This window comes from Saimiri boliviensis, chromosome 14, assembly GCF_048565385.1.
Source record: "Saimiri boliviensis isolate mSaiBol1 chromosome 14, mSaiBol1.pri, whole genome shotgun sequence".
Classification (NCBI taxonomy): domain Eukaryota; kingdom Metazoa; phylum Chordata; class Mammalia; order Primates; family Cebidae; genus Saimiri; species Saimiri boliviensis.
The window spans coordinates 18,759,386-18,787,213 of record NC_133462.1 but is presented as its reverse complement, the minus strand read 5'-3'; the positions used below and the strand labels follow the sequence as shown (position 1 = coordinate 18,787,213).

General features: G+C 40.5%; 1 protein-coding gene and 1 pseudogene across 2 annotated transcripts; one reads left to right on the top strand and one right to left on the bottom strand.

Moving 5' to 3' along the window:
- The first annotated feature begins 245 nt into the window (after positions 1–245).
- LOC101044113 (uncharacterized) lies at positions 246–22,150 on the top strand. 2 transcript variants are annotated; one of them, XM_074386420.1, is made up of 5 exons: positions 331–420; positions 5,742–5,843; positions 16,636–16,762; positions 17,037–17,129; positions 19,052–22,150. In XM_074386420.1, exons 3-5 carry the CDS (start codon positions 16,729–16,731, stop codon positions 21,067–21,069), a joined length of 2,145 nt encoding a protein of 714 aa, XP_074242521.1. In that variant the 5' UTR covers positions 331–420; positions 5,742–5,843; positions 16,636–16,728; the 3' UTR covers positions 21,070–22,150. The 2 variants fall into 2 exon arrangements, with proteins under 2 accessions (XP_003937481.2, XP_074242521.1); XM_003937432.4 differs by lacking the exon at positions 5,742–5,843 and having other exon boundaries at positions 246–420.
- LOC101044443 (eukaryotic translation initiation factor 1 pseudogene) lies at positions 2,272–2,828 on the bottom strand (annotated as a pseudogene).
- Positions 22,151–27,828: the final 5,678 nt, after the last annotated feature.

Below are 27,828 nucleotides of genomic sequence, written 5' to 3'. Positions count from 1 at the left end.
GTTGGTATTACAGGTGTGAACAACCGCGCTCTGCCAGGGCTGAGAATTTTTAACAGTGTTTTATTTAACAAGTCCTTCAGGTAACTTGAATGCATATCCGTTTGAGAACCACTGCTTTGGTTTCTAGCTCAGGGACCTGCACCTTGATGTATCCAGGAAGTGTTTATGTGGTGAATGTTAAATGACTGACTATGAGAACATTGTCTTTCCAGGTTTCTTTGGGGAGCCCTGGGGCCAGATCTTCCTCCAGACTCCAGCCTACCTCTTCAGAGCAGCTCTGCTTGAGTTCACAGATGACCACTAAACTTCAGGCACACTAGAGAAAAAGGATTGAGATCCATTGTGGCCATGCCAACCAGCTGGACTTCACCCCAGAAATCCCCAGCCCTGGCTCTAGAGGATCATGGCAGCTCCTATGAGGTGAGGAGGAGTCCCAGGGGATGGGAATTCAATCTGGGAGTAGATATCTCCGATCTGTCACTAGACCCTCATGACAGAGGGAGGCAGCTGGGCCACAGGAAGCAGCTGGACTCTAGACCTGATGCTCCTGAAGCAAATCTTGATCTTCCTGTTGAGAATGAGCAACACGTGGGTAATGTCTCCTTGTCTGGAGGCCACCTGTGGACTGTCAAGGAAAACTTGTTTATTTTGTCATCACACTACATTAATCTTTGGACTGTGGATAGATTTTCCTGGTTAGAAGTCACTTTTCTGTGGGATTTTGAAAGTATTTATCTGTTTCTTCCTAAACTGCCTCCTCCAACACATATATTTTCTTTCTTTTTCTTTTTTTTTTTTTTTGAGACGGAGTTTCGCTCTTGTTACCCAGGCTGGAGTGCAATGGCGCGATCTCGGCTCACCGCAACCTCCGCCTCCTGGGTTCAGGCAATTCTCCTGCCTCAGCCTCCTGAGTAGCTGGGATTACAGGCACGAGCCACCATGCCCAGCTAATTTTTTGCACCTTTAGTAGAGACGGGGTTTCACCATGTTGACCAGGATGGTCTCGATCTCTCGACCTCGTGATCCACCCGCCTCGGCCTCCCAAAGTGCTGGGATTACAGGCTTGAGCCACCGCGCCCGGCCGGCTCTTTTCTTTTTTTAAAAAATTTCTGTTTTTCAGATGTTCTCTATTGTTTTCCCCCATTACTGTTTTCCGTTTCTCTGCTGCTCTTTTTGGAGAAGCTTTGTCACGTTTGCCTTGCAGCCCTTCTTTTGAGTTTCATTACCACTATCAATCTTTTAATTCAACATTTTAATTTTGAATAACTCTAGTTTGTTTTCAAAATATTCTTTTTGATTAGGATCTTGTTCTTATTTCATGGGTATAATTTTATTTCTTATACCTCTAGAGATACTGTGATAGTATATTAGGACACTTCAGTTTTCTGAATAGGGAATATATACACTTAGTACAAAAATAATATCATCAGTAAAATGGGAATAATAGTAAAAAGTAAAAATTAAAAACAATTAGAAATATATATAAAGGTAACACACCCTGAAAAGTGTTATAGGAAACAAATTCAGGGGAAAGATGGATTTATGGTTCATCCACCTCTGTTCTCCACCTCCCCTGTGTTTCTCAACATAGATGACCAATTTTATTCATTTCCTTCGATTGCTTAGTTCTGTAAACAAGTAATAACAACTACACATTTTTTTATTTCTACTTCACAAAAGGTGCCATAGTAGACTAACTTTTCACACATTGGTTTTTAAATATTTGTTTGGTAAAATACAGATGATGTTATGAATTATGTAGCAGTAGACATTCTTCTCATGTCTTTCCCTTCCGTGGCATGTATAAGTAGTAGCAGACTTTCATTTCAGGGTTTTAGTCATAGGTAATAAGAATCTTAGCTGAATTTCCCTGAACCTGTACTTCTGTTCCTGTTGGGTAATTTTGATTGGGTATCTTAATCATCTTTATCTAGAAGATAGGAAGGGTAGATTGAAGCAAAAGCTCTAATTGGTAAAGGTATAATTGGCAGTCACTTTTCTTAGAATAAGGAGACTTTTATTCACTTTTGTGGTTTGAAGAAGATTCTGATTTTTGTCTGACTTCAAGTATAATGACAGAATGGTCTTGGTTTTGTCTCCCATCATGGTAGTCAGAGATTGGTCTTATTTGCTGTTGGTATTCCACGAGATTGTTTTTGTGTAGTGCCACAGAGAACACCATGAGTTAGTTGGTCCTTGCCAGGCTGTCCTCTAGCAAAACTGAAGCTTAACTGATAGTACCAGGCTAACCGTCAGCAGTCAGGGGCTGCTTTTATCCTCATTTTTTTTTTTTATGGCTCTTTTCAGTTTATTGCATGAAGGAGTTACACTAGTCCAAGTTAAAAGCAGACCCCAAATGGTTACATTATACAAGCTGTGAGGTTTTTAAACTTGTGACAAGGGACAGAAGGGACATTCTACTCATTGCAAGGAAATCCTCACTTAAGCTTCAGTGAGCCACAAGCACTTAAAACCCATGAATCTTCAGCTGACAGTCCTTAGCCAGTCCAATCTCTACGAGGAACTGGCATATGTTCTTGCGTTGGTCACCCTGTAGCTGAATTACTTCTCCATATTCTGGATGCTCAATTACAGTACCATTGCAGGCAAACTTCTTCTTAAACGCCTTCACTAGTTTCTTTTTATCGTAATCATCCCTTGGACAGTAGTAAGGGTCTTCTGCCGTTTCTCTGTTGAATTCTTATATGGCTATAATCCTCAGTGCCAGCAGGAAGCAGGTCATCACCCTTACTTGCATAAGCAAAGGGGTCGAAAGAGTGGAGGTTCTGGATAGTGGACATATGATACGATTCCTTTTCCTCGGTGGAAATGGCCTGTGGAAGGCGGCGGCGGTAGGATAAGGTGGGCAGCGGGGATGGAACGTCGGAAAGCGAGGGGGCTTAAGGGGGAGGCTGCTGAGTCCTCGGCGGCGGCTCAGTGACTGGGGCCACTTTTATCCTCATTTAAAAATAAAGAAATGAACCAAAAGAAAGCTAGGGATGCAATTTAGGAACAGATCAAAAGGAATTTAAGATGAAAATCACTTAAAGGGATGAAGAGAATAGTTCATACTTATAAAAGGAATAATATACGAATAATTATAAAAGGTATCAACATTTGTTAACTAATAATGTATCTTTGAACTGTATTAAGTAAAAATGAACAGAAATCATTATGTCTACCATTGGTCATTTTAGTACACTACTGTCAAGGCAGACAAAGACTGGAGACCTTTGCCATCATACCGATTCTGTTTTCTAAGAACATTAAATTAGAAATAAAAAGTAAGGCCGGGTGAGGTGGCTCACACCTGTAATCCTAGCACTTTGGGAGGCTGAAGTGGGTGGATCACGAGGTCAGGAGTTCGAGACCAGTCTGGCCAACATAGTGAAACCCCGTTTCTACTAAAGATACAAAAAATCTTTAGTAGAGCCAGGCATGGTGGTGCGCACCTGTAATCCCAGCTACTCAGGAGGCTGAGGCAGGAGAATTGCTTGAACCCAGGAGGTAGAGGTTACAGTGAGCTGAGATCATGCCATCGCACTCCAGCCTGGGTGACAGGGCGAGACTCTGTCTCAAAAATAAATAAATAAATAAAAAAGGCCGGGTGCGGTGGCTGAAGCCTGTAATCCCAGCACTTTGGGAGGCCGAGGTGGGTGGATCATGAGGTCAACAGATCAAGACCAACCTGGTCAACATGGTGAAACCCTATCTCTACTAAAAATACAAAAAATTAGCTGGGCATGGTGGCGCGTGCCAGTAATCCCAGCTACTCAGGAGGCTGAGGCAGGAGAATTGCCTGAACCCAGGAGGCGGAGGTTACGGTGAGCCGAGATCATGCCATTGCACTCCAGCCTGGGTAACAAGAGCTAAGCTCTGTCTCAAAAAAGAAAAGAAAAGAAAAAGTAGAAGGCTCTTAGACAACATTGTGAATATACTTCATGCCACTGAACTGGTCACTTAAAAATATTAAAATGGCACTGGGCATGGTGGCTCACACTAATCCCAGCACTTTGGGAGGCCAAGGCGGGCAGATCACGAGGTCAAGAGATCGAGACCATCCTGACCAATATGGTGAAACTCCATCTCTACTAAAAATACAAAAATTAGCGTGGTGTAGTGGTACACACCTGTAATCCCAGCTACTCGGCAGGCTGAGGCAGGAGAATTGCTAGAACCTGGGAGGCGGAGGTTGCAGTGAGCTGAGATGGCGCCACTGCACTCCAGCCTGGTGACAGAGTAAGACTCTGTCTCTAAAAAAAAAAAAAAAAAAAAAATTAAAATGGCAAATTTTATGTTATGTATATTTTTACCACAATTAAAAAACATTTGCATAAAGTAGTATGTTTTAAAGTTTGTGTGGTAGGCTGGGTGTCGTGGGTCATGCCTATACTCCCAGCACTTTGGGAGGCTGAGGTCGGTGGATTGCTTGAGCTCAAGAGTTAGAGATCAGCCTGGGTAGCATGGTGAAACTCCATCTCTACCAAAAATACAAAAATTAGCTGCATGTGGTGGTGCTGGCCTGTAGTCCCAGCTACTCGGGAGATGGGGGGATCACTTGAGCCTGGGGAGTGGAGGTTGCAGTGAGCTAAGATCATGCCACTGTATTCCAGTCTGGATGACACAGTGAGACCCTGTCTCAACATAAATAAATAAATAAAGTAAGTTTGTCTGCTAAAAGCTAACCTGCAGATGGAGGGGAAAAACTCAGATTTAATTGCTTCTTTTTTGGAATCCTGGAAGTTTGGGAGAAAAAAAAAAGACCTAAGGTATGAGTTTGACAGAAACATAAGTTACTTCTATGTGTAAATGATCAAGAAAAAGTAGTAAATGTCTATATAATCAAAGACTCGGTGGCCGGGCGTACGGTGGCTCATGCCTGTAATTCCAACACTTTGGGAGGCCGAGGCGGGTGGATCACGAAGTCAGGAGATCGAGACCATTCATCTCTACTAAAAAAAATACAAAAATTAGCTAGTTGTGGTGGCGCAGCTGCAGTCCCAGCTACTCAGGTGGCTGAGGCAGGAGAATCGCTTGAATCCAGGAGGCAGAGGTTGCAGTGGCTGAGATTGTGCCACTGCACTCCAGCCTGGGCAACAGAGACAGACTCTGTCTCAAAAAAACACAAAAAGACTGGGCTGGCATTGTGGCTCACACCTGTAACCCCGGCACTTTGGGAGGCTGAGGTGGGAGGGTCACCTGAGGCTGAGAGTTCGAGACCAGCCTAGCCAATGTGGCAAAACCCCATCTCTACTAAAAATACAAAAATTAGTGGAGTGCCACAGTACAGGCCTATAGTTTCACGTACTTGGGAGGGTGAGGCAGGAGAATCGCTTAAACCTGGGAGGCAGAGGTTGCACTGAGCCGAGATCATGCCACTGCATTCCAGCCTGGGAAACAAAGCTAGACTCTGAAAAATAAAAAAGGAACGAAACAGGAGAAATAGTTACTTCCATATCTAAGATTCAAACAATCATGAATGAATATTATATAAAATCATCAAAAAATATGAAAGTATGAACAAAAGGATAAAGGTCTACAAAAAATAGATATAATTGGTAGGATCAAATGGTTCAAAAGTCTTTGAAGAAATTATTGATTTAGCATTTGCAACACAGTAAAAAATAATGGAAAAGTCATGCACTTTTATAGTTGATGGTTATGCCAAAGTTTTGGGTAAAAAATAATATCTAAAATTATTCTCAACCTCGCTTTTGGTTTTTGTTTTATTTTGTTTACAGTGTTAACCTTGATGCCTGAAAGACCTGGAAATTATGAAGATAGATTCAGAAGTCAAATATGTAAACTAACTGCATTGAAGAGTAGAAGAAAACAATAGCCTAGTACGTTTTCACTGGGACTAGTGAAACAACTGCTATTTTCTCAGTAACCCACTCCAAAGTCAAAAACTTAAATTGTGAAATATCTCAAAAAACAATAAAAATGCTATTTGTATATCAGAGGCTCTGGTATACAGCAAAACTATACTAAAAATTATTTAGAAAAATAATTTATCTCATGCAAATGAATTGAAATATCTAAATGAAAAAGATGAATTTCTTTTTTTTTTTTTTTGAGTTGGTATCTCACTCTGTCACCAGGCTGGAGTGCAATGGTGTGTGATCTTAGCTCACTGCAACCTCCACCTCCTGTGTTCAAGTGATTCTCCTGCCTCAGCCTCCTGAGTAGCTGGGACTACAGGTACATGCCACCATGCCCAAATTATTTTTTTTTTTGTATTTTTTTAGTAGAGGTGGGGTTTTACCATGTTGGCCAGGATGATTCTGATCTCTTGAAGTCATGATCCGCCCACCTCAGACTCCCAAAGTGCTGGGATTACAGGCGTTAGCCACCATACTCAGCAGAAAAGGATGAATTTTTAGAATATTAACTACCCCACCAAATCTTTAATTACCATTTACCACATTTTATTTTTAGGTTTCAAGATTTTCATTTTTTAACTTTACTTTGGCCAGGTGTGGTGGCTCACACTTGTAATTACAGCACTTTGGGAGACTGAGGCCAGAGGACTGCTTGAACCCATGAGTTTGAGACTAGCCTGGGCAATATGGTGAGACCCTATCTCTACAACAAGAACCAAAATTAACTGAGTGTGGTGGTGGTGCTACTTGGGAGGCTGAGATTGGAGGATTGCTTGAGCCTGGGAGGTCAAGGCTGCAGTGAGTCAGGACATCGCCACTACATCCAGCTTAGGTGACGGTGAGACCCTGTCTCAAAAACAAAAAGCTTTACTTTTTATTTTTTTATTTTTATTTTCCTGGTACCAGCAACTACTTCAACAAAGAAAAACTTTACTTTTAATAAGATTAGGATTGCAGCATTGGAGAAATTCACTTTTAAGAGATTATTAAGGGTATTCTTTGTTTGTTTTTTGGTTTTAGGATTGTCACATAGCCACTTGAAAAGAAATCTGTTCCCAAAATACAGAATTTGCTAGCTTATCAATATAAGGTATCTTACATAGCTATGAGGTTCTTATAATATTACTCATTTTTTTTCAAATTTGTTTTGGGGTATTATTCATGTTTCCCTACTTTGTCTTGTGGAGCTGAGAGATATTATTTGAAGTTTCCCACCACAAATGTATTTCTGTCTATATTTTCCTATGGTTTTTTATAATCCATTTTGATGCTATGTAGTTTGGTACACTGACAGTAACAGCGTCTGAAACTCATTTCACACTGGGTCCTTATTTAATATTTTTCCCCCTAGAATTCAGCCCTATCTAACATTAAGGTGGAGGCTCTTCTTTCCTTTCTGTTGGCAATTCCAGGTATACCTTTGCTCATCTTTTTAATGTCATCCTTTGGAGTTCCTGTGCTTTTTTTTTTTCTGTGGGAAGATGTATTTTATGTTATGCTTCTGATGTGGCTATTTCTTTTCTAAATCTTTTACTATATACTCTCTATGTTCGCTTTCTTTCTGTGTCCCTTCCATGTAATTTGTAAAGTTTGGATTCTGTGTGTGAATGTGTGTGTGTGTGATCTTTATAATGTTAACTTCTTGAACCAAATATTCTAATCTACTAAGACAGTATTTATTAAATTTGTGCTGTGAATAACGATAACAGTTCTATACTGCCACTTCAAGGATTCTTTTGTTCATTGGATATTTTTATTAAACTCCTTTTATTTTTATTATTTTTCTTTAAAAAAATTCTTTATTTACATCTCATGTTGCTCTCTTGTCTTAATCTGCTCTTTGCCACCTTTTGTGATTTGCAGGGTCTTTTCATTTTCAAAAATTTATATTACTGTATTCCTAGTCTATCATTTTCCATAAGTAGTTCATTGTTTTAGTGAATATGGAGGATATGATTTCTTCTGTTGTATGTCAATTTATTTCTAGTGTATTCCTGTTAATCTCTATTTTTTTCATTCTTTTACTCAGTATCTTTGTACATCAGGAGATGTTTATTACTATCTTTGAATGAGATTTCTTTCTGACAAAGTGTTTATAAGATCATTTGGTGAGGTGTCAAAACTCCATTCCAGCCTAACATGACATCACCTTGATTCCCCATTAAATTTTTTGATAATGTGAGTTTTAGGGATTGGGGGTTAAGTGTGTGTAGGGTGTGAATACGCAAGTGTATGATGAAGAGAAAATTAGAGCATGTGTATTTTCAGATATATGGGGAACTTTTTTTAAACCTTTATTTCAAGTTTATGGGTACAAGGACAGGTTTGTTATATAATTTGTATCATGGAGGTTTACTGTAGACTTTCATCACCCCGATATTAAGCCTAGTACCCATTAGTTATTTTTTCTGATCCTTTCCCTCCTCTCACCCTCCACCTCTCAAAAGGCCCCATTGTGTATTGTTCCCCTCTTTGTGTTGTCATCATTTAGCTCCCACTTATAAGTTAGAATATGTGGTATTTGGTTTATGTTCCTGCATTAGTTTGCTAAGGATAATCTCCTCCAGCTCCATCCATGTTCCTGCAAAAGACAGGATCTCATTCCTTTTTATGGCCACTTAGTATTCCATGGTGTATATATACCATATTTTCTTTATCCAGTTTATCACTGATGGGCATTTAGGTTGATTCCATATCTTTGCTCTTATAAATAGCGCTGCAATGAACATATGTGGGTATGTATCTTCATAAAAGAATAATTTATATTCCTTTGTGTATATATCCAATAATAGGATTGCTGGGTCAAACAGTATTTCTGTCTTTAGGTCTTTGAGGAATTGCCACACTGTCTTCCACAATGCCCGAACTAATTTATACTCTCACCAACAGTGTATAAGCATTTCTTTTAAGAAATGACAATGGGCCGGGCGCGGTGGCTCACGCCTGTAATCCCAGCACTTTGGGAGGCCGAGGCGGGTGGATCACAAGGTCAAGAGATCGAGACCATCCTGGTCAACATGGTGAAACTCTGTCTCTACTAAAAATACAAAAATTAGCTGGGCGTGGTGGCACGTGCCTGTAATCCCAGCTACTCGGGAGGTTGAGGCAGGAGAATTGCCTGAACCCAGGAGGCGGAGGTTGCGGTGAGCCGAGATCGTGCCATTGCACTCCAGCCTGGGTAACAAGAGCAAAACTCCGTCTCAAAAAAAAAAAAAAGAAAAAAAAATGACAATGATGTAAGCCTCATAAACAGAATCATCACACATCACAAAGAAACAAATTGTAATCTCTGAACACAATTAAATGAAGAAAAAAAAAGGTAGCTTTTAAGAATCATACTTTTAGGCTGGGCTTGGTGGCTCATGCCTGTAATCCCACCACTTTGGGAGGCTGGGACGGGCAGATCACCTGAGGTCAGGCATTCAAGACCAGCCTGGGCAACATAGTGAAACCTCATTTTAACTAAAAATAGAAAAATTAGGCAGGCATGGTGGTGGGCACCTGTAGTTCCACCTACTCGGGAGGCTGAGGCAGGAGAATCGCTTGAACCTGGGAGGCAGGGGTTGCAGTAGCCAAGATTGCACCACTGCACTTCAGCCTGGGTGACAGAGTGAGAATCCGTCTCAAGAAAAAAGAATCAAGCTTTCAGATATTAATGTTTGCAAGTATCTTTAATACATTTCTCTCTCCAAGTTCTTCCTGTGTGCTCATGCCCACTCCTGAATTCAGTGACCTGCTCATATATATGACTTTTTTTTTTTTTTTGAGATGGAGTCTGGCTCTGTCACCCAGACTGGAGTGCAGTGGCATGATCTCAGCTCACTGCAGCCTCTGCCTCCTGGGTTCAAGTGATTCTCCTGCCTCGGCCTCCCGAGTAACTGAGAATGCAGGCATGCAACACAATGCCTGGCTAATTTTTTTGTGTTTTTAGTAGAGACAGGGTTTTACCATGTTGTCTGGGGTGGTCTTGAACTCTTGACCTCAAGTGATCTGCCCACCTTGTCCTCCCAAAATGCTGGGATTACAGGCATGAGCCACCGCACCTGGCCTACATACGACTTCTGAATCTCCATTGCCATAGTAGCTGTCTGTCCCAACTGCCTAGAATACATCCCAATATATATCCTGTCACCTAAACCTCAATATATATAGAATTTAAATCATTTTTTCTTGTCTTTCCCCAGCCTCTTCCTCTAGTCCTTAAATCTATCTATGGCACCAGATTCTATGTGGTGGCACCAACATCTACATAGTGGCACAAAACTGACAACTAAGAATTATTCCTGGGCGGGACATGGTGGCTCAAGCCTGTTAAGCCCAGCACTTTGGGAGGCCGAGGCGGGTGGATCACGAGGTCAAGAGATCAAGACCATCCTGGTCAACATGGTGAAACCCTGTCTCTACTAAAAATACAAAAAAATTAGCTGGGCATGGTGGCACGTGCCTGTAGTCCCAGCTACTCAGGAGGCTGAGGCAGGAGAATTGCCTGAACACAGGAGGCAAAGGTTGCGGTGAGCCGAGATCATGCCATTGCACTCCAGCCTGGGTAACAAGAGCGAAATTCCAACTCAAAAAAAAAAAAAAAAAATATTATTTCTGAATTCTTCTCACCTTTACATTCAATGTCAGTGTACTTCCTTTTTTTTTTTTTTTTTTTTTTTTTTTTTCTGAGACAGAGTTTTGCTCTTGTTGCCCAGGCTGGAGTACAATGACATGATCTCAGCTCACTGCAACCTCCGACTCCTGGATTCAAGCGATTCTCCTGCCTCAGCCTCCCTAGTAGCTGGGATTATAGGCATATGCTACCATACTTAGCTAATTTTGTAATTTTTTTTTTTTTTTTTTTTTAGTAGAGATGGGGTTTCTCTGTGTTAGTCAGGCTGGTCTCAAACTCCCGACCTCAGGTGTTCCACTGTCTTCGGCCTCCCAAAGTGTCGGGATTTCAGATGTGAGCCACGGCACCTGGCCAGTGTACTTCCTTAATAATGCCACTTCCTGTCTGCAATACTGTTAACTTTGGCCTTACTTTAGGTTGGTAAGTACGATTGACCCTTGAACAACATGGAGATTAGGGGTGCCAACCCTGACACTGCTGAAAATCTGCATATAACTTTGACTCTCCCAAAGCTTACCTACTAATAATAGCTTATTATTGACCAAGAGCCTTACTGATAACATGTAACAGTTAAATTAAAACCTATATTTTAATAGATTAATAGATTAAAATCTATTTTACCGTTATGTGTATTATATATATTCTTAGAATAAAGTAAGCTAGAGAAAAAATATTAAGAAAACCAAAAGGAAGATATTTATATTTAATATTCATTAAATGAAAGAGGATCATCATAAAGGTCTTTATCCTTGTCTTCATCACACTGAGCAGACTGAGGAGGAGGAGGAGAAGGAAGGTTTGGTTTTGCTGGCTCGGGTGGCAGAGATGGAAGAGGTGGAGAAGGTGGAAGGGGAGGCAGGAGAGACATGCACACTAGGTGTTAACTCTTACTGAAAAAAATTCATGTGTATGTAGACTTGCGTAGTTCAAACCTGTGTTGTTTAGGGTCAACTGCAATGTATATTGTCTCTCATCAATTGTGCAGTGAGTGTCTGATCATCCAGTCTTGCCCATTCCCATATGTTATGTATGTTTTGAAAATAATCTTTCTTAAGTAATATATATATTTAAATTTTTATTTTGAAATTATAGATTGACAAGGAGTTAAAAAATACAGTACAGAGTTTCCCCATAAATTCCAGTTTATTGTGGTAGATGATTATTTTAATTGATTCTTGAATTCAATTTGCTGACATTTTGTTTGGAATGTTTGCATATAAATTCATGAGAGACAGTGGCCTGTAGTTTTTGTTTGTTTGTTTGTTTCTGGTCCTTTCTCTGATTTTGACATTTGAGTAATACTGGGCTTATATTAGTTGGGAAGTGTTTCTCCTATTTTCTGGAAGAGATTATGTAAAAAGGATACATTCTTCTTTATAAGTTCGATAGAATTCTCTAGTAAAAGCTGGGCATGGTGGCATGTGACTGTAGTCCCAGCTACTTGGGAGGCTGAGGCAGGGGAATTGCTTGAGCCCAGGAGTTCAAGGCTGCAGTGAGCTATGATCACATCACTGCACTCCAGCTTAGATGACAGAGCAATACTCTGTCTCAAAACAAATTAAAAAGGAAAAAAAGAAAAAAAGAATTCTCTGGTAAAACGATTGGCCTAGAGATTTCTTTTTTAAGAGCTTTTAAATTATGGCTTTAAGTTAATTTAATGTCATAAGGTTATATTCATCTTACTTAGTTTGAAAGGTTTGAGTTTTGGTAGTTTGTGATGTTTGAGGAATTGGCCTATTTTTTCAAAGTTATTGAATTTATTAGCTTGGAGTATTTATTTTTCTCACTTTATTTTAAACGGCTGCTGCATCTATAATGATATTTACTGTTTTATTCCTAATATTGATGATGTGAGTCTTTTTATCTTTGCCAGTCTGGTTGACTAATAGACCAATCAGTGAATTTATTGGTTTTCTTCTTTTGTTCTTTAATAACTGTATTGTGTTACAATGACTTTTCTATTTTTTGTTTTCAGTTTTACGGATTTCTACTTTTTGTTTTTTAGATGGAGTCTTGCTCTGTCACCAGGCTGGAATGCAGTGGTGTGATCTCGGCTCACTTCATCCTCCACCTCCCAGATTCAAGCAATTCTCCTGTCTCAGCCTCCTGAGTAGCTGGGACTACAGGCACATGCCACCATACCCAGCTAATTTTCGTATTTTTAGTATAGACAGAGTTTCACCTTGTTGGCCAGGATGGTCTCGACCTGTTTACCTCTTGATCTGCCTGCCTTGGCTTCTCAAAGTGCTGGGATTACAGGTGTGAGCCACCATGCCTGGACCATCCTGCCATTCTTATTATTTATTTATTTATTTATTTATTTATTTATTGAGACAGAGTTTCGCTCTTGTTACCCAGGCTGGAGTGCAATGGCGCGATCTCAGCTCACCGCAACCTCCGCCTCCTGGGTTCAGGCAATTCTCCTGCCTCAGCCTCATGAGTAGCTGAGATTACAGACACGCGCCACCATGCCCAGCTAATTTTTTGTGTTTTTAGTAGAGACGGGGGTTTCACCATGTTGACCAGGATGGTCTTGATCTCTTGATCTTGTGATCCACCCACCTCGGCCTCCCAAAGTGCTGGGATTACAGGCTTGAGCCACCGCACCCGGCCGCCATTCTTATTTTATCTGAAACCGCTTTCCATTCAGCGGCTGGATTATTATAAAACAAATCTCAAACACCATGTTTTGTCTAAAAATACTCTGATATATATCTCAAAGAGATATGTATTCCTTTTTTCCTTTTTGTTTAGCATAACCAGTAAGCCAATATCACACAACAAAATAACACTAATTCCTTGATATCACATAATACCCATCATTTGCATTTCTCTAAATTGTCATAAATATCTTTTTAAGATTGGTTCATTTTAATTAGGAGCCAAAGTTCACAAGGTGCATTTGGTTAGTATGGCTCTTAAGTCTCTATTAGTAAAGAAAAGAGTCCTTCCATGTCCATTCTCTTGTAATTTTTTGAAGAAGTGGGTCATTTGCTACCTTTTGAATTTAGCTGATGTCTTAGTTTTCATATTGTTTAGTATGTTTCACTCTCCTTCCTACTCCTATGAATGGCTTGTTAGATCTGGGGGCTTGATAAGATTTAGATTTGAGGCCAGGTGCGGTGGCTCAAGCCTGTAATCCCAGCACTTTGGGAGGCCAAGGCGGGTGGATCACGAGGTCAAGAGATGGAGACCATCCTGGTCAACATGGTGAAACCCTGTCTCTACTAAAAATACAAAAAATCAGCTGGGCATGGTGGCACATGCCTGTAATCCCAGCTACTCAGGAGGCTGAGGCAGGAGAATTGCCTGAACCCAGGAGGCGGAGGTTGCGGTGAGCCGAGATCGCGCCTTTGCACTCCAGCCTGGGTAACAAGAGCAAAACTCCGTCTCAAAAAAAAAAAAAAAAGATTTAGATTTGAATTTTATTTTTTGGCAAGAATACTTCATAAGTAGTGTAATAAAATTAATTACTAAGTCATGTCAGCAGGCACATGATAGCTGGTTCGTGTTACTAGCTAGTAACAGATGTTACTAGCTGATCTATCCATTGTACATTTCCCTTCAGCATTTCAACTGAAACATTCCAGCAGCCATTAATAATTACTGTCTAAATCCATTATTTCATTAGTAGTTATACATGATGGTATTTTAATTTTATCATAACTTCTTTATTTATTAGCTAGAATCATTCTATAAAGAACTTTTCTTCACCAGTTGTTTGGTTATCCTATGACACAGAACTTATAAAAAACATTTAGATATAATTCTGATTACCTTAATTACCATTAATGAAAGTAAAAATTCCATACTTTGACCAAACTGTTTTTCCTATACCGCTTTTCTGACACATTGTTAGACAGACTTCTCTCCATTTATATAAACCTATTTGCTGTTCCGTAAACTTATTGTGTATTTTCTTATCTCTACAACCTTTATTCTTGTCTTTTCTGGGCATTGTCCCCTCACCCTATATTCTGTGTTATTCCTTTGTATTTTCCAAGTTAAATCCCTCAACTCTGTGGAATGTAAACTTACTCCCTCATGTAAAATGTACTTTTTGTTTCTTTGGGCCTTTAGTGTATTCCACATAAAGTATCTACTTTGTAACACCTTAATGAATTTTTTTTTTTTTTTTTGAGACGGAGTTTCGCTCTTGTTACCCAGGCTGGAGTGCAATGGCGCAATCTCGGCTCACCGCAACCTCTGCCTCCTGGGCTCAGGCAATTCTCCTGCCTCAGCCTCCTGAGTAGCTCGGATTACAGGCACGTGCCACCATGCCCAGCTAATTTTTTGTATCTTTAGTAGAGACGGGGTTTCACCATGTTGACCAGGATGGTCTCGATCTCTCGACCTCGTGATCCACCCGTCTCGGCCTCCCAAAGTGCTGGGATTACAGGCTTGAGCCACTGCGCCCGGCTCCTTAATGAATTTTTTATGTCTTCTTTTTTTCAAAAAAAAAAAAAAAATTAAGTCTAATTTATTTTCCAAGTCTTTTAAGTTGCTAGAAGATTGGAAAAATAATTACTTCTGTGTTCCCAGGGCTAGCCTAAGGGTTAGTCCTAAACTGATCAGAAAGTGTATTGCAATCTGGGCACGGTGGCTCACGCCTGTAATCCCAGCACTTTGGGAGGCTGAGGCGGGTGGATCACGAGGTTAAGAGATCGAGACCATCCTGGTCAACATGGTGAAACCCCGTCTCTACTAAAAATACAAAAAATTAGCTGGGCATGGTGGCACGTGCCTGTAATCCCAGCTACTCAGGAGGCTGAGGCAGGAGAATTGCTTGAACCCAGGAGGCAGAGGTTGCGGTGAGCCGAGATTGCGCCATTGCACTCCAGCCTGGGCAACAAGAGCGAAACTCCGTCTCAAAAAAAAAAAAAAGAGGCCGGGTGGGGTGGCTCACGCCTATAATCCCAGCCCTTTGGGAGGCCGAGGCAGGTGGATCACGAGGTCAAGAAATCGAGACCATCTTGGTCAACAAGGTGACCCCGTCTCTACTAAAAATACAAAAATTAGCCGGGCATGGTGGTGCACACCTGTAGTCCCAGCTACTTGGGAGGTTGAGGCAGGAGAATTGCTTGAACCCAGGAGGCAGAGGTTGCGTTGAGCCAAGATTGTGCCATTGCACTCCAGCCTGAGTAACAACAGCGAAACTCTGTCTCAAAAAAAAAAAAGAAAAGAAAGTGTATCACAGTCATTCATCCAGTTGCTAGAAAACTAAAACACAGCATATTTCAGTTGCCAGTTTTGAAAAGTGAGTAATTGACTATAGTACAGAACAAACAGTAGAAATTCTTGATTGGATTTCCGTGTTCCACAAAATATGGAAAACTAGGTATTTAATATGCACATATATATAATATTGCTTAGAAATTCCTGCATTATATAGGTGTATACGTTTGTCAAAACTTTAAATGGTAAAGATTGGTGCGTTTAATTGTATGTAAATTTTACCTAAGAAAGGTCAACAAGTTTTGCATTTTGAAATATTAGGAGAGACCAGGAGTGTGGCTGACATCTGTAATACCAGCACTTTGGGAGGCCGAGGCTGGTGATCACCTGAGGTCAGCAGTTCGAGACCAGCCTGGCCAACATGGTGAAACCCCTTCTCTACTATAAATACAAAAATCAGCCAGGCGTGGTGGCTCATGCCTGTAATCCCAGCTACTCGGGAGGCGGAGGTAGGAGAATCGCTTGAACCTGGGATGCAGAGGTTGCAGTGAGCCAAAATCATGGCATTGCACTCCAGCCTGGGCAACAGAGCGAGAGTTTGTTTCCAAAAAAAAAACAAAAAGAAAAACAAAAATAATATTACGAGGAAGTGTGGTATCATCTGCAACTTACTTTCAAATGTACAAAAAAGCAAGATGGATGGATGAAAGAATGGCTTAGATGTATGATAAAGCAAGTAAAGTGTTATAGAGCCTAGGTGATAGGTATACAGTTCTTACTGTAGAGTTCTTTCAAATTGTCTGTATGTTTGAAAATTTTCATAATAAAATATTAGAGAAATGGGAGTGAGTTTTTAAAAAGCAGATGTAATTTAAAACAAGACCTGTATTCCATATTCCTAAATATAGTCTCTCTAACCCCCTAAGCTGACTATGCACATTGAACAGGCATGTGCCCTTACAGGGATCAGTGTCCTTCAGGGATGTGGCTATAGATTTCAGCAGAGAGGAATGGCGGCACCTGGACCCATCTCAGAGAAATCTGTACCGGGATGTGATGCTGGAGACCTATAGCCACCTGCTCTCAGTCGGTAAGTGCAGTCACCTTTGTATCTGAAAGGAGGCCTCACTGAGAATGCTTCCATTCTCATTCCATTCCATTTGAATACTGTCAGCATCTTAAATAGCTGATGGTTTTGTCCTTAATTTGTCTAGGTTTCTTTATTTGTTTAGGGCACACAGAATATTACTCTGAGAAGTTATGGTTACTTTTCTCAAGAAAAAATTCTAAAGAGTAAGACTTTATTGATTAGTCCCTGAAACATAATTAGCTTGACCCAGACCTTTATCATTTCTCATGAACAGGGTATCAAGTTCCTGAAGCAGAGGTGGTCATGTTGGAGCAAGGAAATGAACCATGGGCATTGCAGGGTGAGAGGCCACATCAGAGCTGCCCAGGTGAGTGAAGTATGACTTGGATAGATGGGAGATGGGAGGAAATCTCAGCTGTCTTGAGAAACACTGACACCCTTGGAATACTATTAAGATGATTTTTCTGGAATATTCTGAATTTTTTTGTATTGCTTAATGCCCCTTGGCCTCTCCGATCACTGAATGCCTTCTCCCTACATAACCTTTGTCACTTCTTTTTTGTCACAGCCTGGGCTGAGTTGGCAAGGCTGGAGATCAGTGGTGTGATCTCAGCTCACTGCAACCTCCGCCTCCCAGGTTCAAGTGATTCTTGTGCCTCAGCCTCCTGAGTAGCTAGGATTACAGGTATGTGCCAGCCACCATGCCCAGCTAATTTTTGTATTTTTAGTAGAGACAGGGTTTCACCATGTTGGCCAGGCTGGTCTCAAACACTTGACCTCAAGTGATCCACCCACTCTGGCCTCCCAAAGTGCTGGTATTACAGGCATGAGCCACCTTTGTTCTTTGGCTTTGTGGATTCTGAATCATGTGCCACTCTGCCTCATTCAAGATCTCCCTTTCTTGGTTATGCTCATTTTCTCTAACTTTCTTCTTTTCTTCGACTTACCCCATAGTCCTAGAGTCTTTCACATTCAGACATTCATGGATCTACTTTCTTTCAAAGTTACTCGGTGTCACACACACTCCGACTCCTGCTAGTCACTTTTCTTTCTTTTTTTTTTTAAACCGTGAGATGCCTCAGAACTTTTTCTCCAATCAGCCTCTCTTTTTGGTTTCTCAACAAAACAAGGAAATGGAGGAAATGGCTGTGGAGGGAATGGCTGTGAAATTTCTTAATTTTTCCCGGTCCTTCATGCCTTTTATCCAGCTGATGACTTGGGGGTCACTGTTACTTAATCTTTGTGATTATCTTTCTGCCTTCTTTAACATGATTAATCGCCCTTCCTGACCTTTATTCCTGATGTTGCTTGAGTGATTCTATGTTGACCAGGGTTCATTTTTGTTGTTGTTGTTTTTGATTGCTTTATTTTTATAGTTTAGCTGATGAGGTTTGAGTTTAATCATGGTTCTCAGTTTAAGACACACTATCATCAAGAGCTGGGGTGAGGATTCTCTCTTATTTATTTTTTGATTTTTTTTTCTCTTTCCCCCACATCCATTTCCCTACTTGTCATAGCCACTGTTTTATATGATGGGAACATTTTTTATTTCATGCATGTTTAAGTGAATTAAGAGTTTGGATCATTAGTTTATATGAATGATACTGTGGTATATATAGCGTTTTTTGCCTTACTTTTCCTCCATCTGTCCATGGTGTTATCTCTTCATCTAGTTTGTTTCCTCTAACTACTGAATTGTTTTCTAGAACGTTTCCTATCAATACTATCACCCACCACCTTTATCTTCAAGTTACTCACCTTCACCCTTTTCTCTGTGTTCAGCCTGGATGAGACATTTGTACCATTCCCTCTAGCCTCTGCTAGCTGTTCTTTGAGCTAAAAAAAAACTGTTTCTCATTTGAGCAGAGAAGTTTATGTTGCAGACCTTATAGCAAGGAATCTCTGAAGAGGTTTCTTTACATATTGAAAGAAAAGGACATGATAAAAGTGATGTGAGATTCTATTTTATTCTAGAATAATTATGACAGATTGGTGACAAATAGAGAGCTATCAGCAAAGAAAATAAATACTAAAATGATATTGCTTTTATCAAGAAAATATTACAACAAAGAGGCATTATGACTTTAGGGATAGAAGAAAAATAATTTATGTCAGCCCACACATCACTTATCCTCCCAAAAGGCCCCATCAATGTGGCTCATTTGGAAATGGATTAAAGCATAATTTAGATTTACACAGTCATAATAAAAATAATGCTTCAAATAATGTTAAAAAGATTACCAAATGATAAAATTTCTTCCAATACTAACCATGAGTGTATTCCAACAGGAGAGAAATTATGGGACCATAATCAATGTAGAAAAATCCTCAATTATAAACAAGCGTCCTCTCAACCTCAAAAAATGCATCCTGGGGAGAAACCTTACGCATGTGCCAAATTTGAAAAGATATTCACCCAGAAGTCACAGCTCAAAATACACCTGAAAGTTTTTGCAGGAGAAAAACTCTATGTATGTATTGAATGTGGGAAGGCTTTTGTACAGAAGCCAGAATTTATTACACACCAGAAAACCCATATGAGAGAGAAACCCTTTAAATGCAATGAATGTGAAAAATCCTTTTTCCAAGTATCTTCTCTCTTCAGACATCAGAGAATTCATACCGGAGAAAAACTCTTTGAATGTAGCCAATGTGGGAAAGGCTTCTCTTATAATTCAGATCTCAGCATACATGAGAAAATTCATACTGGAGAGAGACACCATGAATGTACTGAATGTGGCAAAGCATTCACACAAAAGTCCACACTCAAGATGCATCAGAAAATCCATACAGGTGAGAGATCCTATATTTGTATTGAATGCGGACAGGCCTTCATCCAGAAGACTCATTTGATTGCACACCGAAGAATTCATACTGGAGAAAAACCATATGAGTGCAGTAACTGTGGGAAATCCTTCATTTCCAAGTCACAACTTCAGGTACATCAACGCATTCACACAAGAGTAAAGCCCTATATATGTACTGAATATGGGAAGGTCTTTAGCAATAATTCCAACCTCATTACACATAAGAAAGCTCAAAGTAGAGAGAAATCTTCTATATGTACTGACTGTGGGAAGGCCTTTTCCTACAGGTCAGAGTTGATTATACATCAGAGAATTCACACTGGAGAGAAACCTTATAAATGCAGTGACTGTGGAAAAGCCTTCACTCAGAAGTCAGCACTCACAGTGCATCAGAGAATTCATACAGGAGAAAAATCATATGTATGCATGAAATGTGGACTGGCCTTCATTCAGAAGGCACACTTGATTGCACATCAAATAATTCATACTGGAGAGAAACCTTATAAATGTAGTTACTGTGGGAAATTGTTTACCTCCAAGTCACAACTCCATGTTCATAAACGAATTCACACAGGAGAAAAGCCCTATATGTGCAATAAATGTGGGAAGGCCTTCACCAACCGGTCAAATCTCATTACACATCAGAAAACTCATACAGGGGAGAAATCTTATCTATGTTCCAAATGTGGAAAGGCCTTCACCCAGAGGTCGGACTTGATTACACATCAAAGAATCCATACTGGGGAGAAACCTTATGAATGTAGTACTTGTGGAAAAGCCTTTACCCAGAAGTCTCACCTCAATATACACCAGAAAATTCATACTGGAGAAAGACAGTATGAATGCCATGAATGTGGGAAAGCCTTCAACCAGAAATCAATTCTCATTGTTCATCAGAAAATTCACACAGGAGAGAAACCCTACGTATGCACTGAGTGTGGAAGAGCTTTCATCCGCAAATCAAACTTTATTACTCATCAAAGAATTCATACTGGAGAGAAGCCTTATGAATGCAGTGACTGTGGGAAGTCCTTTACCTCCAAGTCTCAGCTCCTGGTGCATCAGCCAGTTCACACAGGAGAGAAACCCTATGTGTGTGCTGAGTGTGGGAAGGCCTTTAGTGGCAGGTCAAATCTCAGTAAGCACCAGAAAACTCATACCGGAGAAAAGCCCTACATTTGCTCTGAATGTGGGAAGACCTTCAGACAGAAGTCAGAGTTGATTACACATCATAGAATTCATACTGGAGAGAAACCTTATGAGTGCAGTGACTGTGGGAAGTCTTTCACTAAAAAATCACAGCTCCAGGTGCATCGACGAATTCACACTGGAGAGAAACCTTATGTGTGTGCTGAGTGTGGGAAGGCCTTTACTGACAGGTCAAATTTGAATAAACATCAGACAACACATACTGGAGACAAACCCTACAAGTGTGGCATCTGTGGGAAAGGGTTTGTTCAGAAATCAGTGCTCAGTGTCCATCAGAGCATTCATGCTTGAGAGAAACGGTATGAGAAAACCTCGCTGAGGGATGGGTCTGATTGTACATTGTTGCATTCACGCAGCAGAAAAATATGTATATTGTTATAAATGGAAATGACCACATCAAAATGTCACACATGACTGTTCTGGAGAAGGCCTCTGAGAAGGCCCCGAATGAGGTGAGGGACCCTTCCAACCTTGTCACCAGCCTCAATAAACCTTCGGGCATTCATACTGACAAGGAACTGGGTCAATCTGGTACATAGGAAAAGCCTTCTCATGAAAAGTACAATGAAACACTGTTACCAAATTCTTTGTAAGAAAGATTATATTATGTTAATGATAATCTTATTTACTGTGGAATAGGTATAGTGCCAACAAATAGAATGATAAAACAACATAATGCGTAGTTATGATAGTGATGAATCAGTTCTGTGAGTTGTTCATTGCAGAACACATTGTCTAACAGATTTGTGGGTGTTTTCTTTCTCATTTCAATCTACCACAGTTGATCATATCCAACCCTCATTCAGTATTTCTATCAAGGAAGAGATGCTATAATAATAAAAAAAAAAACTTTTATGTTTACAGATGTAAACCTCAGAACATATGTTGAGTCCCCATTGTTATCTAGCATGAAGACATGCAGTCCCCCTCATTATCTGCGAGGACTCTCTCTGAGCCTCACAAACCCTCAGCACATTGTCTTCTGCCCTCCAGCACAGTGTCTTGTGAACTCCCATCCCCTTCAAGAAAGCTTCTGAGGTAAAAATTTTCAGGTCATCTGAGAAAACTTAAAAATCCCTTCTGCTGTTATATTTCTTCCAATTCAGTTGCCTTTTTTTTTCCCTTTACTTGTCACTGACTTGAAGCTTAGCATTTGGCTTCCTTAATGATGGAACTTTCATATAACAGATCAATAACTTATATGAAAACCAATACCACTGTATGTTTAGGGGAAGAAAGGGACACAGCCAAGGCAAAGACTGGAGGTCAAAACCAATGTCACCATGTGTTTAGGGCCTGGTGTATTTTAGGCAAGTTGGTTCTCCCTACTGAAGCTAACTTTTTTTTTTTTTTTTTTTTTTTTTTTTTTTTTTTTTTTTTTGAGATGGAGTCTTGTTCTGTTGCCAGGCTGGAGTGTAGTGGTGCGATTTTGGCTTACTGCAACCTCAGCCTCCTGGGTTCAAACAATTCCCCTGCCTCAGCCTCCTGAATAGCTGGGACTACAGGTGCATGCCACCACACCCAGCTAATTTTTTGTATTTTGATAGAGATGGGGTTTCACCATATTGGCCAGTTATATCATATAGTTGAAATCATACAGTATGTAGCTTTTTCAGAGTGACTTCTTTCACTGAGTGATGTGGATTTAAGTTTCCTCCGTGTCTTTTCATGGCTTGATAACGCATTTCTTTTTAGTGCCAAATTATGTTCTGTTGTCTGGATGTTTATTTATTCACCTACCGAAGGACTGTTGGATGCTTCCAAGTTTTGGCAATTATGAGGAAAGCTGTTATAAAGATCTGTATGCAGGCTTTTTGTGTGAACATAACTCAAATATTTTTAAAGTTATATTTATTGAGGTATAATTTACATGTAGTAATATTCACGCTTTTTAGTGTAGAGTTCTGAGTTTTGACAGTTGTATCTAATCATGTAATCAACACCACAATCAAAATAGAGAACAGTTCCCTCATTTCTTTCCTGTCCCTTTTTAGTCCCCTTTTTCCACTTCTAGACCTTGGCAATCACCAGTCTGTTTCTGTCTCTATAGTTCTACCTTTTCCACAATATTGTGTAAGTGGTATCATTGTGTGTGTGTGTGTTTTGTATGTATATGTATGTCTCCTTTTGAGTCTAAATGCTTTCATTTAATGTGAAGTATCTGAGATTCATCCATATCATTATATGAAATACAAATGGAAGATAAGGTGATGAAAAGATGCTCAACATCTTTAATTTATCAGGAAAATGCAAATTAAACCACAATGAGATACTACTATAGATTGACTTTTAGAATGGCTAAAAATGAAAATGTACTGAGAATTGGCAAGAATACAGACCAATGGAAATTTTCATGCATTGCTTGTAGCAATGTAAAATGGTCTGTCCGCTCTGCAAAAGTTCTGCAGCTTCTTACACTATTAACCGTACATTTATCATTATGACTCAGCAATCCCACACTTAAGTAGTTACCCTAGATGAAAGAAAAATTCTGTTTACATGAAAACCTGTCCTCAAACGTTCACAGCAATTGTATAAATTGCCAAAATTAGGAAACAACATAAATGTACATCAGTGGATGAGTGATGAAACAAATGTGTACACTGATACTATGGAGGGCTGCTCAGACATAAAAAAATGATGTATTGACACTTACTACAACATGGATGAATCTCATAAGTGCTGTTATATTTGACCATGTGATAACCTGAATTACATTTGATAAAGTATTTATAAATATAAATAACTAGATTTATAATTTTAATTTTATATGTACCTGTCATTACATACTATAGTAAATTATGTCTGCAGTATGTTATATAGTATACTGTAATATTTATGACTGTATATTCCCTACTACAATAAAATAGTTTGTATTTTATATAAGGAGCATCTATTTTATAGTATATATTATCTATGATTACATAATTTTTATATTTTACATATCAAACTTTCACATAATATTTTGGTCATTTCTACTTTTACCTAGTTGCATTTAATGTTTGTAGTGTAAAGATATAACCACAGGAAGCCAACATGGTGGATCACGAGGTCAAGAGATCGAGACCGCCCTGGCCAACATGGTGAAACCCCATCTCTACTAAAAATACAAAAATTAGCTGGGCGTGGTGGTACACGCCTGTAGTCCCGGCTACTCGAGAGAATTGCTCGAGTAGCTGAGGCAATTACTGAGGCAGGAGAATTGCTTGAACCTGGGAGGCGGAGGTTGCAGTGAGGCAAGATTGTGTCACTATACTCCAGCCTGGTAACAGAGTGAGACTCCGTCTCAAAAAAAAAAAAAAAAAAAAAAACAACAACTACAATAAAAGAGGCCATAGAGTCCAGAGAACCCACAGTTGGAGACAGTGAACATTTTTTATTTGTCAAGCATCTCAATTCTGGCTGTTTTAACATCAAGGATACCTTTTCTGGCTTTGGCCCTTTGCACTGACTGTTCTGAGAGTACTCTGCTTCTCCAGTGCCCATGCATCTTGCTTTCCTCTCCCAGCTTTGGAGTGCCTCCACTCCCATCTCATCCTGTCACTGAAGTAACACATCTCTAGCGGTCACTTCCTGATCCCTTATGTAGTACTGTATTTGCATTGCAAATACTACTATCTGACCTGATTCAATATTCCTTTTTTTGATTTTTCATCCTTCTTCCCCACTGGACTATCATTCTCATGAGACCCAGACTTTGTCTTGTTTCTGCTGTATCCAAGGCACCCGCATGATGCCAGCTCAAAGCAGATGCTCAGTACAAGCTTGTTAAATGGATGAATGAATAGCAATAATATCAAGGTTGACCAAATGCCCCACAGATTGGTTACATGCATGGGGAAGTTGGTGGGGTGGTTCAGGTCCTCTAATTCAAGATTTAATGCCTGCCGCCATGGTCCAGCACACCCAGCTCTAACTCCATGTCAGGGTGGTGCCCAACTGAGTATCCTGCCTACATTCCCCACTGTTTACAAGGTCTCCTAACAGCCTCCTCCTGATCAGGGTGGCAGGCTATGTAGATGGGGAAAGGGGCAGTAGTGGGGGACCTATAGGCAGGGGGTCACTTCCATCAGCATCTACCCTAGCATTTTTCCATCCTGCACCCCATTGTCAGTGGTCATCTGCTCACCTCCTCCCCTGGAGCAGCCACTGGAAAATATGGAACCCTGGGAGCAAGAGGAATGTGGCAGGGCTGAGGGTTCTGGGCCTCAGGCACCTTGTAGGATGATGGATGTGATGCAGTGTGGCAGATGTTGACCCTGTGGCCAAAGTCAGGTTAAAGCCAAGGTTGTCATGGACACTTCCCATAATGCCAGGATTAATCACACCCTCCACTCTCAGCTTTTAATTGGGCTACTAGTGCCAATGTGACTTTTTTTTTTTTTCCAGACAGAGTCTTGCTTTGTCAACAGGCTGGAGTGCAGTGGTATGACATCAGCTCACTGCAATCTCCGCCTCCTGGGTTCAAGCGATTCTCCTGCCTCAGCCTCCAAAGTAGCTGGGATTTACAGGCACACATGCCACCACACCCAGCAGATTTTTTTGTATTTTTAGTAGAGATGGGGTTTCACTATGTTGGCAGGATGGTCTCGATCTCCTGACCTCGTGATCTGCCTGACTCGGCCTCCCAAAGTGCTGGGATAACAGGCGTGAACCACTGCGCCTGGCCCAATGTGACTATTTTTTTTTTTTTTTGAGACAGAGTTTCGCTCTTGTTACCCAGGCTGGAGTGCAATGGCGCGATCTCGGCTCACCGCAACCTCCGTCTCCTGGGTTCAGGCAATTCTCCTGCCTCAGCCTCCTGAGTAAATGGGATTACAGGCATGCGCCACCATGCCCAGCTAATTTTTTGTATTTTTAGTAGAGACGGGGTTTCACCATGTTGACCAGGATGGTCTCGATCTCTTGACCTCGTGATCCACCCACCTTGGCCTCCCAAAGTGCTGGGATTACAGACTTGAGCCACTGCGCCCGGCCCAATGTGACTATTATCTGTGGTATATCCTACCCCACCCCGCCACACTCTACTCCACATTCCCCATACCATACCATACACCTGCTATACCATACCACCACAGTTATACTTAATTCTACAATTATATGGATTCTATTAATGGTTTTAAATATAATCAACACAATTATACTTTATAATAAATATCAGAATCTTTGTCATTATTTGTTATATGCCTCTAAATTATTAAGATCTGATAAATAACAACATGTCAATTCTGATGCTAAGAATTCCTCTTAGCAGGAATTCTTGTTTCTGCCACCTTCAGGTGTTTGTATTATATAAATCCAGTAGTCCCACCTCGGGCGTGGTGTTTTCCACCCTCTGTGAAATCAGCACAATTAGATTATATACTTAATGATATTATTATGGTGCTATTTTAATATTTATTATAACAAGGAATACTGCTATTAAAACAAAAAATGCAGAGGAAGCAGGGGCAGAAAACAAACAAAACAAAAAAAAAAAAAAAAAAAATGGGCCGGGCGCAGTGGCTCAAGCCTGTAATCCCAGCACTTTGGGAGGCTGAGGCGGGTGGATCACGAGGTCAAGAGATCGAGACCATCCTGGTCAACATGGTGAAACCCCATCTCTACTAAAAATACCAAAAAAATTAGCTGGGCATGGTGGTGTGTGCCTGTAATCCCAGCTACTCAGGAGGCTGAGGCAGGAGAATTGCCTGAACCCAGAAGGCGGAGGTTGCGGTGAGCTGAGATCACGCCATTGCACTCCAGCCTGGGTAACAAGAGCAAAACTCCGTCAAAAAAAAAAAAAAAAAAAAAGATGTTCTCTGTTTACATTTGTGAAACAGTGTTGGGAACCAGCCCAACCCTGTGCGTGGGTGCCCCGTGTCCCAGCAGTGACGAGGGAGTGAGAAAAGAAATAAAGACACAAGAATAGAATTGTACAGCATGGGTCCAGGGGTCCAACGCACTCTTGCAGGGTGATCCGTGTTGGCACTGAGGTTTGGGCTCTAAATGTTTTTCATGAGGTGTATTATCTTGTTAATCTTGCAAGCTGTGGGAAGGGGGGTGCAGAAGGAAGACAGCCGGAGGAAAAGCATTTGTCTGCAGCATTCAATAGCAAACTCCGTTTTCCTAAGGAATGCTAGCTAAGGACACTGAGATTTTATCACCCATCATCTATCCAGGTGTTTTGGCAAGAGAGGTGCAGCAGATAAGGCACCATAAGGTCTGACCACACACAATGCATCAAAGTGCTTTTATCTCCAGAAAATTGTGAACATAGAGCAATCGGAATTGCTCTATATTCTGAGAACACAGGCAGAGCCTGTGGCATTCTGGTGTCTCTGCCCTGCAAGGCTCCTGCCTTACCAGCACCCATTTGCAAAAACCCGCCCAAGTCTTGTGAGCAGAGGTTGCATTACTTCCCTAAGTCTTTTGCATAAGCTCCCTTTACAAAATCCTTACACAAACTCTATGTTCGGAAGAGTTGTGGGACCAGTTTCTTTTCTGCTCTGCAGCCACACTGCAGTGTTCTGCGGTTACAGATGCTCTCAGGTGGTCCTTACCACAGGCCTCCTGATACCGCTTGATCGCTGCTTTTATTTTACTGCACCATAGTTTGGATATGATCCGTGGCACAAATCTCAGTGTATAAAAAGCAAAGCAAGTTTGTAATCATTTAACTGTAAGTAACACACAGGTCTGCCCCTCGCCATCTCTTCCCACAAAATAGGACAATGTGAGAACCACATTAGTTCAATCATTTGAGTTATATTAAGTTTGTGCCTATAATAAATGCCAAACCTGAAAACCATGGTGTGTTCTATTATATTCCAGAAAATGGACACATTTACAATACAGTGTTGACCGTTGCTATGGTCTAAATTTGTGCCTCTCCCCACCAAATTTATATATTGAAATCAGTTTCCCATTGAGATAATATTAAGAGATGGAGTCTTTGGCAAGTGATTAGGTCATGAGGGCTTTGCTTTCAGGAATGCAATTTGTGCCCTTATAAAAGAGGGCCAAGGGAGTTTCTTTTCCTTTCTGCCATGCAAGAACATAGCAGGTCAT